This window comes from Callithrix jacchus, chromosome 22 (assembly GCF_049354715.1).
Source record: "Callithrix jacchus isolate 240 chromosome 22, calJac240_pri, whole genome shotgun sequence".
Taxonomy (NCBI): Eukaryota; Metazoa; Chordata; class Mammalia; order Primates; family Cebidae; genus Callithrix; species Callithrix jacchus.
The window spans coordinates 19,737,809-19,755,769 of NC_133523.1; the positions used below are offsets into that span (position 1 = coordinate 19,737,809).

At 41.6% G+C, this 17,961-nt stretch overlaps 1 protein-coding gene across 8 annotated transcripts in view; it reads left to right on the plus strand.

Annotated features, from left to right (window-relative positions):
• The window catches only part of LOC100393869 (uncharacterized), a 53,034-nt gene that overhangs the window by 25,808 nt on the left and 9,265 nt on the right, over positions 1–17,961 (plus strand). For 3 of the 8 annotated variants that reach the window (XM_078361940.1, XM_078361939.1, XM_035285479.3), the window contains 2 exons: positions 9,077–9,203; positions 9,697–9,795. In XM_078361940.1, the coding sequence (XP_078218066.1) occupies positions 9,077–9,203; positions 9,697–9,795 (226 nt within the window). Of the gene's footprint in view, positions 1–3,006; positions 3,139–9,076; positions 9,204–9,696; positions 9,796–17,961 lie in introns of all 8 variants that reach the window. The other 5 variants (XM_078361942.1, XM_078361941.1, XM_035285480.3 and 2 more) reach the window with 3 other exon arrangements.

Below are 17,961 nucleotides of genomic sequence, written 5' to 3' on the forward strand. Positions count from 1 at the left end.
GACAAGCCTGGCCAACATGGCAAAACTCCATCTCTACTAAAAATACAAAAATTAGCCGGGTATGGTAGCTGGTGCCTGTAATCTCAGCTATTTGGGAGGCTAAGGCATGAGAATTGCTTGAACCCAGGACGTGGAGATTGCAGTGAGCTGAGACTGTACTGCACTCCAGCCTGGGCAATAGTGTAAGACTTAGTCTCAAAAAAAAAAAGGCGGGGGGGGGGGGCTTTTTTTTTTTTTGAGACCAAGTTTTACTCTCATTGCCCAGGCTGGAGTGTAGTGGCATGATCTGGCCATTCTTACAGGAGTAAGGTGGTATCGCACTGTGCTTTTGATTTGCATTTCAAATCGAAGTCCCATTTATTTATCTTCATTTTAGTTGCATTTGCTGTTGGGTTCTTGGTCATTAAATCTTTGTCTACAAAAGTTTTTCTGATGTTGTCTGTAGAATTGTTAGTTTCAGGTCTTAGGTTTAAGTCTTTAATTCATCTTTGACTTCTCTATAAGATGAGAGATGAAGATCCAGTTTTATTCTTCATGTACCTTGATCGTTATTCCAGCAACATTCATTGAATACGGCATCCATTCCCCACTTTACTTGGTCAAAGATCAGTTGGCTGTTAGTATTTGACTTTATTTCTGGGTTTTCAATTTTGTTCCGTTGCTCCATGTGCCTACTTTTATACCAGTACCATGCTGTTTTGGTAGCTATAGCCTTGTAGTATAGTTTTACATTGGATAATGTGATGCTTTTAGGTTTCTTCTTTTTCCTTAGTTTTGCTTTGGCTATGTGTGCTTTTCTTTGGTTCCATTAAGAATTTTAGAATTGTTTTTTTCAAGTTCTGTAAAGATGATGTTATTATGATGGGAATTGACTCAAATGTATAGATTGCTTTTGCTTAGGTTGGTCACTTTTACAATATTGACTCTACCCATCCACGAGCATGGGATGTGTTTTTCTTTTTTTTTTTTTTTTGTCATCTATGATTTCTTTCCTTTTTTTCCTCTCTCTCTCTTTTGATCCCTCAGATAAAGAATATGATTTCTTTCTTTCAGCGGTGTTCTGTAGATTTTCTTTTAGAGATTTTTCACTTCCTCAGTTAGCTACTTTTCTTTTTTTTATTTTTTTCTTGACAGAGTTTCACTCTTGTTCTCCAGGATGGAGTGAATTGGTGCAATCTCGGCTCACTGCAACATTCGCCTCCCAGGTTCAAGTGACTCTCCTGCCTCAGCCTCCCAAGTAGCTGAAATTATGGGCATGCGCCACCATGCCCAGCTAATTTTATATTTTTAGTAGAAACGGGGTTTCTCCATGTTGGTCATGCTGGTCTCAAACTCCCAACCTCAGGTTATCTGCCCGCCATGGCCTCCCAAAGTGCTGGGATTACAGGCGTGAGCCACCGTTCTCATCCCCGATTAGGTGTATTTCTAATTATTTCATTGTTTTTTTACAGCTGTTACTAAAAAGTTTGAGTTCTGTATTTGATTCTCAGTTCGGTGACTGTTAGTGTGTAGCAGTGCTACTGATTTGCGTACATTGACTTTGTATCCTCAAACTTTACTGATCTTATCATCAGTGAACAGTGATAGGTTAACTTCCTCTTTGCCAATTTGGATGTCCTTTCTTTCCTTCTCTTGTCTGAATGTTCTGTCTAGGACGGCCAATACTATGTTGAATAGAAGTGGTGAAAGTGGCCATCGTTTTCTTGTTCCAGTTCTCAGGGGGAATGTTTTCAACTTTTCCTCGTTCCGTATATTGCTGGCTGTGGGTTTGTCATAGATGGCTTTTTTTTTTCTTTTTGAGACGGAGTCTCGCTCTTTCTCGAGGCTTGAGTGCAGTGGGGTGATTTGGCTCACTGCAGCCTCTGACTCCTGGGTGTTAAGTGTGCTCTAAATGAAGATAACCCCATTCCCCTTAACAGGCTTTGTGTGAGCAACATGTTTTATTCACCTTGGTGCGGCCAGGCTGAATCGGAAAAGAGAGTCAGCGGAGGGCGGTGAGATAGGAGTTGCTTTTATAGGTTTGGGGTAGGCAGTGGAAAGTTACAGAAGTTATAGTTCAGGGAGGTTTTTTGCAAGCAGGGGTGGGGGTGTCACAAAGTCCAAGGTCCAGTGTTACAAAGTTGGCTTATCAGTTGAGGCAGGAAGGGTTGAGGCAGGAACAGTGGCAAAATGGTGCAAGGCCGGTTAATCAGGTCATAGGGTCCAATGTCATAAGGTAGACTCAGACTTTCTGGCTCCGGCAGTCCATCTGGAGGTGTATATGTGGGTCACAGAGGTCACTGTGACTTAGTCCATGGTGCAGCCAGTTCAAAGCACCTTGCACTGGGTTCAAGTGATTCTCCTGCCTCAGCCTCCTGAGTGCCTGGGATTATAACCGCACACCACCACGTCTGGCTAATTTTGTATTTTTAGCAGAGACAGGGTTTCACAATGTTAGCCAGGCTGTTCTCAAACCTCTGACCTTGTGATCCACCCGCCGTGGCCTCCCAAAATGCTGGCATTACAGGCGTGAGCCACCGCGCCCAGCCCCTTGTTTCTTTTTAAAGTTTGGCTACTAGAAAATTCAAAATTTACATGTGGCTCACATTTTATCTGAGAGGATTCCCTCCTTTTTAAAATATCAGGCTGCTCAAAGGACCATAAGCCAAGAAGGTAAAAATGCTAAAATTTTAAAACACTGGTTATTATATTCTTTCATTTGTGCATAGCCATATGATATATTATTTACAAATGCATATGACCTTATACACAAGGTTGAATGCAAATACCTTCTGGAGTGGGCCTGGCCCAGTTCAGGGAGGAAGCCCTGCCTGAAAAGACTGCAGCCTAGGCTGTCACTCTTCAGTCCGGCATCTAATCACATCTTCTGTCACCCAGGGCCTGGGAGGGTGGGGTTTTAAACGTTATCCAGTCAGCGACATAGGGCTGGGAACTGTCCAATCAGGTAGGCAGCTGGAGCGACCGACAGCTTCCGGAATGTGGCCGGTCCTTTGTCTCTCCCTGCAGCTGGAGCTCCAGGTCTTGTCTCCACTGCTCTGTGTCTCTGCTCCTTAAGGCCCAGCCTCTGTGGCCCTGTGACCTGCAGGTATTGGAAGATCCACCGCTAAGATGCAAAGACCCCATGCAAGCCAGGAAATGGTGAGAGTGCTGGGTCCAACATCCCAAGAGAAGGAAAGGGGCTGGTTTTAACTGGTGGAAAGCGGCTGTGGCGGGACTCAGGGCATTCCGCAGTCAGCTCCACAATCTGCACCCTGAGTTCTCTTTGCCCAGCTTACCCTCACTTCCCTTCATCCATAAGATGGCGGCTGTGCCAACAGACGGCCCTGGGGCATCCTGTCTCTTCCCTACACAGCGAGTGTGCCCTGGTCTGGAGCCCTCTCTGGGCAGCTTTGCACCTGCAGCTGCATCTCTCCAAGATTGTGCAGGGACCCCAGGGGGGTCGTCAGGGGAGAATCCTTACTTGGGGTACTGGTTCATGAAAGGGAAAAGCTTTGGCCCGTGGGGTTCCCAGTTCCTGTTTTCTCGTATTAGAAATTTATGGGAGTCACTGCAAAAATATTAAATAATTTAATGTAAGAGTGGTTCTAGAATTGTAGAGCACCCAGCTATGGTTTGTGGTTTATGGTCTATGGGAGAGGCTTGAAGGAAAGTCTTTTATAAAGCGCATTATGAAGAAAACCAAATTTAGTAATTGGTTAGGTGCATTTATGTAGTATCTGAATTTGTACATTAAAGGTGAAAATTCCCTGGTTATGTGATCAGAGCTTAAGTGGCAGTTTAGAGTTGCTGAAGTCTGAGTTATGTTTCTCTGAGTGTAGTAATTAAAAATAATGCGCCCGAGTTAGATTTTTTTTCTAAGTAGAAACCTAGAAGAAATTGAATTCCAGAAGATTCCAGGAGGAATGCCAACTATATAAGGAATGCAATTTTAGGCAGACAAAGGCTTTTTTTCAGAGTGGAGCCTACAAGGTTAGAAAGAATGGAGGGGAAGGGCAAATGGGGGCTTAAAAAATCAATTTTACATCAGAGAATGTTTTACACTGAAGTCAGCATGTTCTTAGGAGGGACACAGACTGAAGCTGTATAATTACACAGACTGAGGGTAGCTCAAAGTTTAGTAGCCTGTGAAAAATTTTTAGACCACTGAAGACAAATGCAGGTGATTGTTTTAATGAGAAAAAGAAGAATATGTGCCAAGTTTTTACCAAAAAAAGGTTCCAATTTAAACCCCAAGAGAGGGTTCCTTTGATTTTACTCAAGAAAGAATTCAGGCTGAGTCCATAGAATAAAATGAAAGCAAGTTATTAAGAAAGTAAGAAAATAAAAGAATTGGTTACTCCATTGGCAGAGCAGTCCAGAGTCCTACTGGTTACCTATTTTTATGGTTATTTCTTGATTACACACTAAACAAGGGGTGGGTTATTTGTGCATCCCCATTTTAGACCATATAGGTTAACTTCCTGATGTTTTCATGGCATTTGTAAACTCTCATGGCACTAGACGGAGTGTAGCAATGAGAATGACCAGAGATCACACTCGTGACCATCTTCATTTTGTTGGGTTTGTCCCAATTCTTTACTGCAAGCTGTTTTGTCAGCCAGGTCTTTATGACCAGTATCCTGTGCTGACTCTTATCCATAACTCTGAGTTCCAACAAAAGGGGTTATCTCAAAACTTAATAAGTGTTTAATTTAAGAAAACATCCAGGCTGGGAATGGTAGCTTACGCCTGTAATCCCAACACTTTGGGAGGCTGAGGTGGGCAAATCACTTGACGTCAGGAGTTTGAGACCAGCCTGACCAACATGATGAAATCCTGTCTCTACCAAAAATACAAAAAGTTAGCCAGGCGTGGTAGTGTTTGCCTGTAATCCCAGCTACTCAGGAGGCTGAGGCAGGAGAATCACTTCAACCCGGGAGGTGGAGGTTGCAGTGAGCCAAGATCACGCCACTGCCCTCTAGCCTGGGTGACAGTAGGAGACTCCATCTCAAACAAAAAGAAAAAGAAAACATTCAGTAAGTTTATCCTGCATTTCTAACAAAGAGTACAACTGCAATATATTTTACAACAAGTTCAGGCAGCCGCTTGGTAGCAAAAGGATTTTTTTCAGCAGTCCCATCAGCTCTCAGGTCTTTCATTTTTAAGAGAAAAAGCTCCCCATGTCCCATGGCCCTATAGATGCCTGATTCTGTCACCCATAGCCACCAGAGCGAAGAGTGCAAGATAGATTAATCCAAAAAGGATAGCAGTTCACTTCCTGTAGTGTGAAACCAGTTCTTAGCTGAGAGGGACTTTACTGAGGGGGTTCTCTAACCTTCTAAATCTTAGGAAGGACTTAACCTTCCTAAGTTGATCCTTGAATCCAAGTAGAGTCAAACATTCTTGCCTTGTATTAAGAGGAGCCCTTAACCCACTCTGTATAGAACAAAAACAGAGGTGAAAAGATAAAATACACAGATAATCCACTAGGACCACTATCTGTAGAACAAACAATTCTTTCCAGTTATATTGCACTCTTCTGCACTCGGGTTTTTCTTAACTTTTCTTTTTGGTTCAGGTGTACACGTGCAGTTTTGTAATGTAGGTAAAATCGTTTCATGGGAGTTTGGTATCGATTATTTTGTCACTGAGGTCCTGAGTGTAGCACTAAACAGGTATTTTTTCTGATCTTCTTTGTCCTTTTATCCTTTATCCTCAGCTAGGCCTCCGTGACTGTTCCTTCTTTGTGTCCATGTGTTCTTATTATTTAGCTCTTACTTATGAATGATGACATGCATTTGGTTTTCTGTTTCTGCATCAATTTTCTAAGAATAAGGGTCTCCAGCTCCATCCATGTTACTGCAAAGGACTTAATCTTGGTGTTTTCTGTTTGCTTGTTTGTGTTTTGAGACAAATTCTTACTCTGTCACCCAGGCTGGAGTGTAGTGGCATGATCTCGGCTCACTGCAACTTTCACCTCTCAAGTTCAAACGATTCTTCTGCCTCAGCCTCCTGAGCAGCTGTGATTACAGTAGCCCATCTCAATGCCAAGCTAACTTTATTGTATTTTTAGTAGAGACGGGGTTTTAGCATGTTGGCCAGGCTGGTCTCAAACTCCTGATCTCAAGTAATCTTCTTGTCTTAGCTTCCCGAAGTGCTGGGATTGCAGGCATGACCCACAGTGCCTGGCTTTGTGTTGTTTTTAAATGGCCACATAGTCTTACATGTTTTTTGTGTACCATATTTTAATTTTCTTTTCTTTTTTTTTTTCCTTTCCCACTTACTGGTATTCGAGCCATATTTCGTTTTTATTAAATCTTTATTTTGCTTTTGGAGGCAGTGTCTCACTGTCACACAGGCTGAAGTGCAGTGGTGCAATCTTGGCTTATTTCAGCCTCAACCTCCAAGACTCAAGGACTCCTCCTACCTCAGCCCCTTAAGTAACTGGGACTATAGGCACACAACACCACACGTAATCTTTCTATTTTTATTTTTTGTAGGGATGTGGTTTTGTCATGTTGCGCATTAGATCTTGAACTAATTTACACTCCCACCAGCAGTATATAAGCATTCCCTCTTCTCTGGAACCTTGCTGGCCTCTGATATTGACTTGTTTTTGAGACAGAGTCTCACTCTGTCACCCAGATGGAGTGCAGTGGCGTAATCTCACCTCACTGTAACCTCCGCCTCACGGGTTCAAGCTATTCTTATGCCTCAGCCTCCCGAGTAGCTGATAAAACAGAAGTGCACCATCACGCTCCACTAATTCAAGATTTCAGGACCTTAAACCTTGGGTTGATAATCTCACAACTCAGAAGGACCCCTTTAAACATTTGCAGTTGTATGCCCATTGGAGATCTTAAGGTAAATCTAACCAGTAAAGTTTCTTCTCAGTAGCAGTTGGCAACATTAATATAGATAGCTTTTTTGGGGGTGGGGGACAGAGTCTCACTGCCCAGGGTGTAGTGCAGTGGTGTGATCTCAGCTCACTACAACTGCCGCCTCCCAGGTTCAAGTGATTCTTCTGCCTCGGCCTCCCAAGTAGCTGGGACTACAGGTGTGTGCCACCATGCCCATCTAATTTTTGTATTTTCTTTTTTTTTTTTTTGGGACGGAGTTTTGCTCTTGTTACCCAGCCTGGAATGCAATGGCGTGATCTTGGCTCACCACAACCTCCGCCTCCTGGGTTCAGGCAATTCTCCTGCCTCAGCCTCCTGAGTAGCTGGAATTACAGGCATGCGCCACCGTGCCCAGCTAATTTTTTGTATTTTTAGTAGAGATGGGGTTTCACCATGTTGACCAGGATGGTCTTGATCTCTTGACCTCGTGATCCACCCGCCTCTGCCTCCCAAAGTGCTAGGATTACAGGCGTGAGCCATCGCACCTGGCCTTAACTTTTGTATTTTCAGTAGAGACGGGGTTTCACCGTATTGGCCAGGCTGGTCTCGAACTGCTGACCTTGTGTTCTGCCTGCCTCGGCCTCTGAAAGTACTGGAATTACAAGCATGAGCCACTGCTCCCAGCCCTGTTTTTAGTTCTGTTAGGTATTGCCACGCTGCTTTTCACAATAGTTGAATTCACACTCCCACCAATGGTGTACAAGCATTCCCTCTTCTCTGCAACCTTGCCACCATCTGTTGTTACTGACTTTCGTTTTTGAGATTCAGTCTCGCTCTGTTGCCTAGACCAGAGTGCAGTGACACAATCTCAGCTCACTGTAACCTCTGCCTCATGAGTTCACGTGATTCTCATGCCTCAGCCTCCTGAGTAGCTGAAACTGCAGAAGTGCACCACCACGCCCCGCTAATTCTTGTATTTTTAGTAGAGATGAAGTTTCACCATGTTCGCCAGGCTGCTCTTGAAGTCCAGATCTCACATGATTCGCCCTCCTTGGCCTCCCAAAGTGCTGAAATTACAGGCATGAGCCACCGTGCCCAACCTGTTACTCACTTTTATAACAACAGCCATTCTGACCCGTGTGAGGTGGTATCTCCTTGTAGTTTTTTTTGATGTTGTTTTGTTTTTGTTTACATTAATATAATGAGCATTAAAAAAATATTTTTGCTAGCCATATATTTGTGTTTTGGAAAGCATTTGTTCATGTTTTTTGCCTACTTTTTATTGTGGTGGTATGTTGCTTTTTGTAAACTTAAGTTTCTTAATTCTGGATATTAAATCTCTAAGAAGAATAGTTTGCAAGTTTTTTTGTAGACTGTTTAGTCTGTTAATACTTTGCTGTGAAAAACTAATTAGGTTCTATTTGTCAATTTTTGCTTTTCTTGCTATTGCTTTTAGTATCTTTATTATAAAAATCTTTGCTGGTTTCTATGCCTAGGATGATAGTTTCTAGGTTATTTATGTTCTGGGTATTTTTTTTTTAACTATAAGTTTTGCCTTTAAGTCTTTAATTCATCTTGAGTTGACTTTTTTTTTTTTTTGAGACGGAGTCTCGCTGTTGTTACCCAGACTGGAGTGCAATGGCATGATCTCGGCTCACCGCAACCTCTGCCTTCTGGGTTCAAGCAATTCTCCTGCCTCAGCCTCCTGAGTAGCTGGGACTACAGGCGGGCACCACCATGCCCAACTAATTTATGTATTTTTAGTAGAGACGGGGTTTCACCATGTTGACCAGGATGGTCTCAATCTCTTGACCTCGTGATCCACCTGCCTCGGCCTCACAAAGTGCTGGGATTACAGGCTTGAGCCACCGCCCCCGGCAGATCTCCAGTTTATTGTACCCATTGAAACTTGAGAGGTGCCTTCTAATTCAACATTTTTTTTGGTCTGGAAAATATGCACAATTCATTCTTTGTGATGCAAATTTAGCACTCAAAAGTATCATATACACTGGTTTTGTGGATCTTATACAATTCTCTCAGAGTTAGAGAATACATGAGAGGATATTTCTGTGTTGAAAATTATTGAATAATTTTCAGTCATTCCTACAAGTCAGAACCAATTTTCTTTACTCTTGTTTAACCTTAATTCAAATGATAAATTATGCCCCTGGACATTTGTAAATATATGTGTGTGTGTGTTTGTGTGTGTGTGTGTGTGTGTGTGTGTGTGTGTGTGTGTGTGTGTGCATGTTTTTCAGGGGCCGTTGACATTTAGGGATGTGGCCATCGAATTCTCTCTGGAGGAGTGGCAATGCCTGGACACTGCTCAGCAGGATTTGTATAGAAAAGTGATGTTAGAGAACTACAGAAACCTGGTCTTCTTGGGTGAGAATAACTTTAATACACAATTCCTTACATTTCCTAAAGGTTTCGTTTCTCTATTTTTATATAATAATTTTTGGTAATTAATGCTTTGCATAATGAGTTTCTGATCCCTGTTTTCAAGAAATCCTGAGGATTTGTTCATGTAGGAAAAACTTTCTTCAAGATGTTTTATTTTGGCCTGAATTTTACATTCCTGAGCTGGTCTGTATCCTTCACACTAGAGTAGTCGTAATTTCAGAAATTTAGTGGTATTATTGTTGCCCCATGTTAAAATCGATTTGCCACCACTAACTTTTGACTCATGAGTACAGGATAGTGAAATTAAGGACCTACAAATTTAAAATATTTTCTAAATGTTAAAACTTTGTGTCATTAAATAGTATTTTAGTATTAATTTTTTAGAATATTCTATGACATTCTCTTTACTAAGCAAGGTACTAGGTTTGCAATTAGAGAATATGAGCAAGATTCATGTAATTTATTTTTAATAAAGCAGGTATTGCTGTCTCTACGCCAGATTGGATCACCTGTCTGGAGCAAGGAAAAGATCCCTGGAATATGAAGAGACACAGTGTGGTAGTCACACCCCCAGGTCGGTGAGAGTGAATAAAACAGTTGACATAGATGAAAGGTTGGAAGATTAGAAAAAAATGCCAGTCCCTACAATGTGTTTTGGGAAGCTGTGTTTCAAAACAAATAGTGTCTGGGAAGCCTGAAGTGTTTAAGCGCTTGTTTTATTGTTCTTACTTAGGGTCATCTTCTCTCTTCGGCTTTTAAATTCTCCAAGGATTCTACTTTCCCTTCATTGATCTTCCTTCAAGTTTACAGTGAGAGCCAAAGTCCTCTTCGTAATATATGAGACTGCACATTCTGACTGCTTTTTCATTGTTTTGGGGGACACACAGATATCTGCATTATTTTGAGAAACTTTATGTTAAACTATTTTTTTGGTTCTTTTTTTGCATCATGTCTAAAATGTATGAGAGTAGTGGTCTCTGTTCTATTGGGTTTTTTGTTTTGTTTTGTTTTTTTGAGAGAGTCTCTCTCTGTCACCCAGGCTGGAGTGCAGTGGTGCGATCTCAGCTCACCTCAACCTCTGCCTCCTGAGTTCAAATGATTCTTCTGCCTCAGACCCCAGGTAGCTGGGATTACAGGCATGTGCCCCAACGCCCGGCTAATGTTGTATTTTTAGTAGAGATGGGGTTTCTCCACATTGGTCAGGTCGGTCTCGAACTCCTGACCTCAGGTGATCCACCCACCTCAACTTTCCAAATTGCTGGGATTATAGTCATGAGCCACCATGCCTGGCCTCTTTTGGTTTTTATGTTAATTTTCTGCACATTCCATCCTGTTTTTATTACTATATTCTTGAAATATAGTTTGAAATTGTAAAATATGATATCCCTGAGCTTTGTTCTTTTTCCTCAGGATTGCTTTGGCTATTTGAGGTTTATTGTAGTTTCTTGTAAATTTTAGAATTGTATTTTTTATTACTGTAAACAAAAAATGCCACTGCAATTTTGATAGGAAGTTTGTTGAATCTATAGATTACTTTAGAGAAGATTGTGCTCTAACAATATTTATTCTTTCAATCCATAAATATGAAATTTTTTTTCTTTTTTATTTGAGACAGAGTTTTGCTGTTTTCGCCCAGGCTGGAGTACAGTGGTGCGATCTCTGCTCACTGCAACCTCCTGGGTTCAAGCGGTTCTCTTGCCTCAGCCTCCCGAGTAGCTGGGATGACAGGTACCCTCCACCATCCCTGACTAAGTTTTTGTATTTTTAGTAGAGATGGGGTTTCACCATGTTGCCCAGGCTGGTCTAGAACTCCTGACTTCAGGCAATCCACCCACCTCAGCCTCCCAAAGTGCTGGGATTACAGGGGTGAGCCACCATGCCTAGCCTCTTTTATTGATTTATATATTTCATTGTAAAGACTTTTTTGCCTCTGGTTAAATTCTTAGAAATTCATTATTTAATTATATTTTTAAAAGGATTGTTTTCTTAGCTGGCATGGTGGCTCAGGACTGAATTTCAGCCCTTTTGGAGGCCAAGGCAGGTAGATCACTTGAGTTCAGGAGTTCAAGTCCAGTCTGGCCTATATGATCTCTACTGAAAATATAAAAATTAGGAGGCTGAGGGAGAAGAATTGCCTGAACCCAGGAGGCGGAGGTTGCGGTGAGCTGAGATTGCCCCATTGCACTCCCGTCTGGGTAACAAGAGCGAAACTCCATCTCAAAAAAAAAAAAAAGAAAAGAAAATATAAAAATTTAGCCAGGTGTGGTGGCCTGAACCTGGGAGGTAGAGGTTCCAGTGAGCCTAGATTGCACCGTTGTATTCCAGCCTGAGCCACAGAGCAAGACTCTGTCTCAAAAAAAGGAAAAGACTTTATGTCTGATAGCTTGTTTAAAGTATATAGACAATAATATATTTTTATGGTAATTTTATATTTTGTTAATTTACTGAGTGTATTTATTAGTGTAGCCAAATTTCCATGTACTGTCTAGTCTTTTATGTGTAAGATTATTCTAGAAATAGCAACATTTTACTAATTTGTCTTCTTCACGTTCTTTTTTTTTTTTGAGACAGAGTTTCACTCTTGTTACCCAGACTGGAGTGCAATGGCACGATCTCGGCTCACCACAACCTCCGCCTCCTGGGTTCAGGCAATTCTCCTGCCTCAGCCTCCTGAGTAGCTGGGATTACAGGCACGTGCCACCATGCCCAGCTAATTTTTGTATTTTTAGTAGAGACGGGGTTTCACCTTGTTGGCCAGGATGGTCTCGATCTGTTGACCTCATGATCCACCCGCCTCGGCCTCCCAAAGTGCTGGGATTATAGGCGTGAGCCACTGCGCCCGGCCTATGTATCTTCACTTTCAATGGCTTTTTAAAATATTTTCTTTTTTTTTTATTTTTATTTTTGCCACCACCCCCACCCCCACCCCCACTCCCAAAAATATTTTTTATTCATTATTCTGCAGTATATTTCCAGTGTTAACGTTAAAACAGAAGCATTGACAATGGGCACAGTATAGTTTTATATTGGTGTCTGTGAATTTGAAAAAGCAAACAACTACTCAATTTTCATAAACTGATTTGGGGAAATGAAGATCTTCTCTTGTTGGCTTCTCGGGGTTCCTAATTGCCCTCTGTGTTTGTAGTGGAGTATGGTTGTAACTTAGTCAAAAGGCTTCTGGGTCTGCATAGGGTCCACATTTAGTTGGCCTTTTTTTTGGGGGGTGGGGGATAGAGTCTCAATCTGTTGCCCAGGCTGGAGTGCAATGGCATGATCTCAGCTCATTGCAACCTCCGAGTCCCAGGTTCAAGTGATTCTCCTGCCTCGGCCTCCTGAGTAGCTGGGATCGCAGGTGTGTGCCACCATACCCAGCTAATTTTTGTATTTGTACAAGAGATGGGGTTTTACCATGTTGGTCAGGCTGTTCTCAAACTTCTGATCTTGTGATCTGCCAGCCTTGGCCTTTCAAAATGCTGGGATTGTAAGCGTAAGCCATCGTGCCCACCCTTATTGGGGGTACAGTGGCTTATTACAAGGAGCTTAGGTAGTTGTTATTTTCCTTTTTTTTTTTTCTTTTGACAGATTAAATATCCTAATGACTTTTATCCGTGGAGCAGACACTAGGGCAGGTTTCTTCAGTTAGGTCCATTTAAAATGGCCCTTATATTAGAATGTAAATGAATATGGCTTTCACTGGATACCAGAGACTTCTACAGGTCACTGTGTGGGTTTCTATGTAGGTAGAACTGACCATGAACTGTTAATCATGGAGCTGGAACTGAGTCATTGAACTGCCTCACGGACCACAGTAAAGATCAAGGTCTGTGGCCGGGTGGGGTGACTCAGTCCTGTAATCCCAGCACTTTGGGAGGCTGAGGCGGGCAGATCACGGGGTCAGGAGATTTGTTATTTTTAAAAATTATTTGTATATAGTTCAAAGAAATGATCCAACTTCATTTCATCAGTGTTGATATTCAGTTTTTAACGTTTTCTCAGAAGATTATCTTTTCTCTATTGTGTGCTCATGGCAGTGTCATGAAAGATCATGTAATCATATACATATCTTTTATCCTTTCATCTTTTTATCTTTCTTTGTCAGTATCACACGGTTTTTGTTATACCTTTTAATATGTTTTACAATCAGGAAGTACAATGTCTCTGTTTGTTTTCATGGGTGTTTTGCTAGGTATAGTTTATAATCAAATTTTAAAATGTTAAACATTTCTGTAATAAAACTGTGGTATTGTGATTTTTTTTTTTTTTTTGAGATTGAGTTTCGTTCTTTTGCCCAGGTTGGAGTGCAGTGGCGCGATCTCGGCTCACTGCAACCTCCACCTCCCTGGTTCAAGCGATTCTCCTGCCTCAGCCTCCTGAGTAGCTGGGATTACAGGCACGTGCCATCGTGCCCAGCTAATTTTTGTATTTTTAGTAGAGACGGGGTTTCACCATGTTGACGAGGATGGGCTCGATCTCTTGACCTCGTGATCCACCCACCTCAGCCTCCCAAAGTGCTGGGATTACAGGCGTGAGCTACCGCACCCGGCCCTGCCTCCAGTTTCAAGCGATTCTTCTCCCTCAGCCTCCCAAGTATAGGTGCCTGCCACCACACCTGACTAATTTTTGTATTATTAATAAAGCTGGCCTCAAACTCCTTACCTTGTTATCAAATTTGAGACCAAGCTGATCTCAAACTCCTGACCTTGTGTTCTGCCCACCTCGGTCTCCCAACATGCTGGGATTACAGGTGTGAGCCACTGCATTCAGCACTATTGTGATTTTTATAGAGATTATACTTAATTTTTTACCACTGTATGTTGTATTGACATTTTAATGCAATTAATTTTTTTTACCCTTGAGCCAAGAATATGATGAAGAGCATGTTTTAGTTTTCTTTCTTTTCCCCTTTCTTACCTTTTTCTTTTTCCTCCCTCCCTCCCTCCCTCCCTCCCTTCCTTCCTTCCTTCCTTCCTTCCTTCCCTTTCTTTCTTTTCTCAGGGTTTTTCTATGTTGCCCAGACTAATTTCAAACTCCTGGCCTCAAGCAATCCTCCTACCTCAGCCTCCCAAAATGCCACTATTACCGGTTTGAGCCACTGCACACAGCCTGTGTGATTTATTTTTATTTGTTCTTCTATTTGCCACTTTTACTTTTGCTTTTAATTTTTAGTTTCATTCAGTTTTGGTAAGAATACACACAATGTATTTTTTTGGAACTGTATTTATTTGTTGTTGTCATTTTGAGACAGGATCAAACCTGTCACCCAGGGTAGAGTATAGTGGCATCCTTTTGGCTCACTGCAACCTCAGCCTCCTTGATTCAAATGGTCTTTTTACCTAAGCCTCCCAAGTAGCTGAGACTACAGACATGAACAACGATGCCTGGATAATTTTTTTATTATTTGTAGTGCAGGATCTAACTATGTTATCCAGGCTGGTCTCAAACTTTTGGTCCCAAGTGATTCTTTCACTTTTGTCTTCCAAATTGTTAGGATTATAGGTATTAGTTAGTCACTACCCTCAGGTGGTATTCTTCAAAAGACTTGTTATGTTTTCTAACGGAATACTTGAGGTGCAAATAAGAATATTGTGTATTCTTTTGCTTTTAAGTGGAAAATTGTGTGCATGTCTGTGAAGCCTAGTTGGTCTATGGTATGGTTTCGATGTCCATGTTCTGCAAACATGATGCTGCAATGTAACACTAAGTGTTGGATGTGGAACCTGGTGGGAGGTGTTTAGGTCATAAGGGCAACTTCATCATAAATGCCTTCTCACCATCTTTTTGGTAATCAGAAAGTTTTCGCTTTATTAATTCAAATGAGAGCGGTTCGTTAAAAGAACTTGGCTTCTTCACCTCACACTTGCTGTAATCCCAGCACTTTGGGAAGCCGAGGCGAGTGGATCACAAGGTCAGGAGTTCAAGACCAGCCTGGCCAACATGGTGAAAGCCCATCTCTACTAAAGATACAAAAAATCCAGGCATATTGGCACGAACCTGTAATCCCACCTGCTCAAGAGGCTGAGGCAGGGCAATGGCTTGAACCCAGGAGGCAGGGATTGGGGTGACCTGAGATCACTCCATTGCACTTCAGTCTGAGCGACAGGGCAAGACTTCATCAAAAATATTTTATTTATTTTTGAAATTGTGTCTCCCTGTGTCCGCCAGGTGCAATCTCAGGTTACTGCAACCTCTGCCTCCCAAGTTCAAGCAATTCTCCTGTCTCAGCCTCCTGAGTAGCTGGGATCACAGGTGCCTGCCACTACATCTGGGTAATTTTTTGTATTTTTAGTAGACATGGGTTCACCATGTTGGCCAGGCTTATCTTGAACTCCTTACCTCAGGTAATCTGTCTGCCTTGGCCTTCTAAAGTGCTGGGATTACAGATGAGACAGGCATTTTTTTTTTTTTTTAAAGAGATTGGGTCTCGCTATGTTGCCCAGGCTGGAGTGCAGTGGCTATTCACAGGCGCGATCCCACTACCGATCAGCACAGGAGTTTTGACCTCCTCCATTTCCGACGTGGGCCGGTTCACCCCTCCTTAGGCAACCTGGTGGACCCCCGCTCCTGGGAGGTCACCATATTGATGCCGAACTTAGTGCGGACACCTGATCAGCATAGCGCACTACAGCCCAGAACTCCTGGGCTCAAGCGATCCTCCCACCTCAGCCTCCTGAGTAGCTGGGACTACAGGCACATGCCACCGCGCCTGGCCAGGCTTTTTTTTTTTTTTTTTTTTTTCCTGTCAGGCTGCTGTGATTTGCTGGGAATCTAATTGAGACTCTATTTGCCTGGGTTTCTCTCACACCTGGAGGTGTCACCAGTAGAGGCTGCAGAACAGCAGAGATAACTCCCTGCCCCTTTCTCTGAGATTTTAATCCCAGAGGGGCACCACCTGATGACAGTGGGAACACTGTTTTATAAATTACCTAACAATGCCTGTTGCGCGGGGTGGTCTCACCAAGTCAGGATGCACAAGATTTGGGAACCAGTTAACAAAAGCTCTCTGGCTGCTCTTTGGTGCAGGGTGTGTGCCTCACAGGGGGAAATACTGCCCGGTTGCTCAGAGCCAGCAGGGGGAAAGACTAAGTCCGCTGATCTGCAGAAACCACCTCATTGTTACTGTGTTTCTTGCCGACATATTTTTTCTCATTTGTTGTTTTACTCTCTTAATTTTTGTTTAACTTCGTTGTGACATGCTTGATTCCTTTTTTAGTTTGTTTTACATGCTTTCTATAAATATAATCATCTTGAAGTATACTGTAACCATCTTGACAGAGATTACATAAGACATCTTAAAGTTAAAACAATATATTTTAATTTCATAACTTCAATTAAATACAAAACCTATACTGTTATATTTTCCAGTTTGTATAGATATTACAAATTATATTATATTGTGTATCTATTAAAAGATTTATGCAGATTTATGTTGCTTTTTATATCTATAGAAGAATTTTTAAGGGTTTTATGTACCATCATTAGGATAGTAAAACATTCTATATATGTTATTTACATTTAATAGAGAGCTTTATATTCATATACGGTTTTATGATGTTGTGCAGCATCATTTATTTTTCAACATAATGGACCATTTTAGCGTTTCTCTGTTTATATGCAGAGTCTGTTTCTCAGGCTGTTCTTGAACTCGTCTCAAGTGATCCGACTGCGTTGGCTTCCTAAAGCTGTAGAATTACAGGCATGAGGCAAGGTGTCTAACCACTCTGTAACGTTTCTTATAGACTGTGCTAGTTGTAATAAATACCCTGACCTTCTATTCTGGAAGACCTTTAGTTTTATCTTGTTTTTGAAGTAAAATAATTTTGAATTAGTATTATTTGTTAGGATTTTTTTTTATTACATCAAACTGGGAAGTTCTCAGTCTCTTTTGTCTTCACCTCACAGCAGTTAATTCTGTTTTGTTGTTTTGGTTTTTTTTTTTTGAAACGGAGTCTCGCTCTTGTTACCCAGGCTGGAGTGCAATGGTGCGATCTCGGCTCACCGCAACCTCCGCCTCCTGGGTTCAGGCAATTCTCCTACCTCAGCCTCCTGAGTAGCTGGGACTACAGGCACGCGCCACCGTGCCCAGCTAATTTTTTTGTATTTTTAGTAGGGATAGGGTTTCACCATGTTGACCAGGATGGTCTCGATCTCTTGACCTCGTGATCCACCTGCCTTGGCCTCCCAAAGTTCTGGGATTACAGGCGTGAGCCACAGCGCCCAGCTGTTTTGGTTTATATTATAATTATGTATGACATTGTTTAACTCCGTACAGTGTAAGACAGTGTTGAGCAAAATCAACTATGAATCAGCCATGTGTCTACGGCCAATATCATCACCTCTATGTTTGTGTCCCTCTATAAATATTATTCCTGTTTTTTTTAAATAACTTGTATATTTGTTGTGCAGGTTTGTTGTAAATGGTTGTTCAATCTTTTCTAGGTGAGCAGGCATAAAAATTCTCCTAATTTCAATGTCTATTGTAAATCTATATTATTTTGTGTGGAAGAAAAACTTTGGGATTTGGAGATAATATTAAAATTATCATAACTGTATATTTTTACATATTATTTTTACTTGTCAAAAACCAATAACAAAATTTATTACCAAATATTTTTAAACATTCTGTTTAGTCATATTGTACTGACAGTGTTATGCAGTATATCTCTAGATGTTTTGATTTTGCAAAGCCAAATCTCCATACACATTAAACAACAACCAATTTTTCTAATTTTCTGTAATTTTC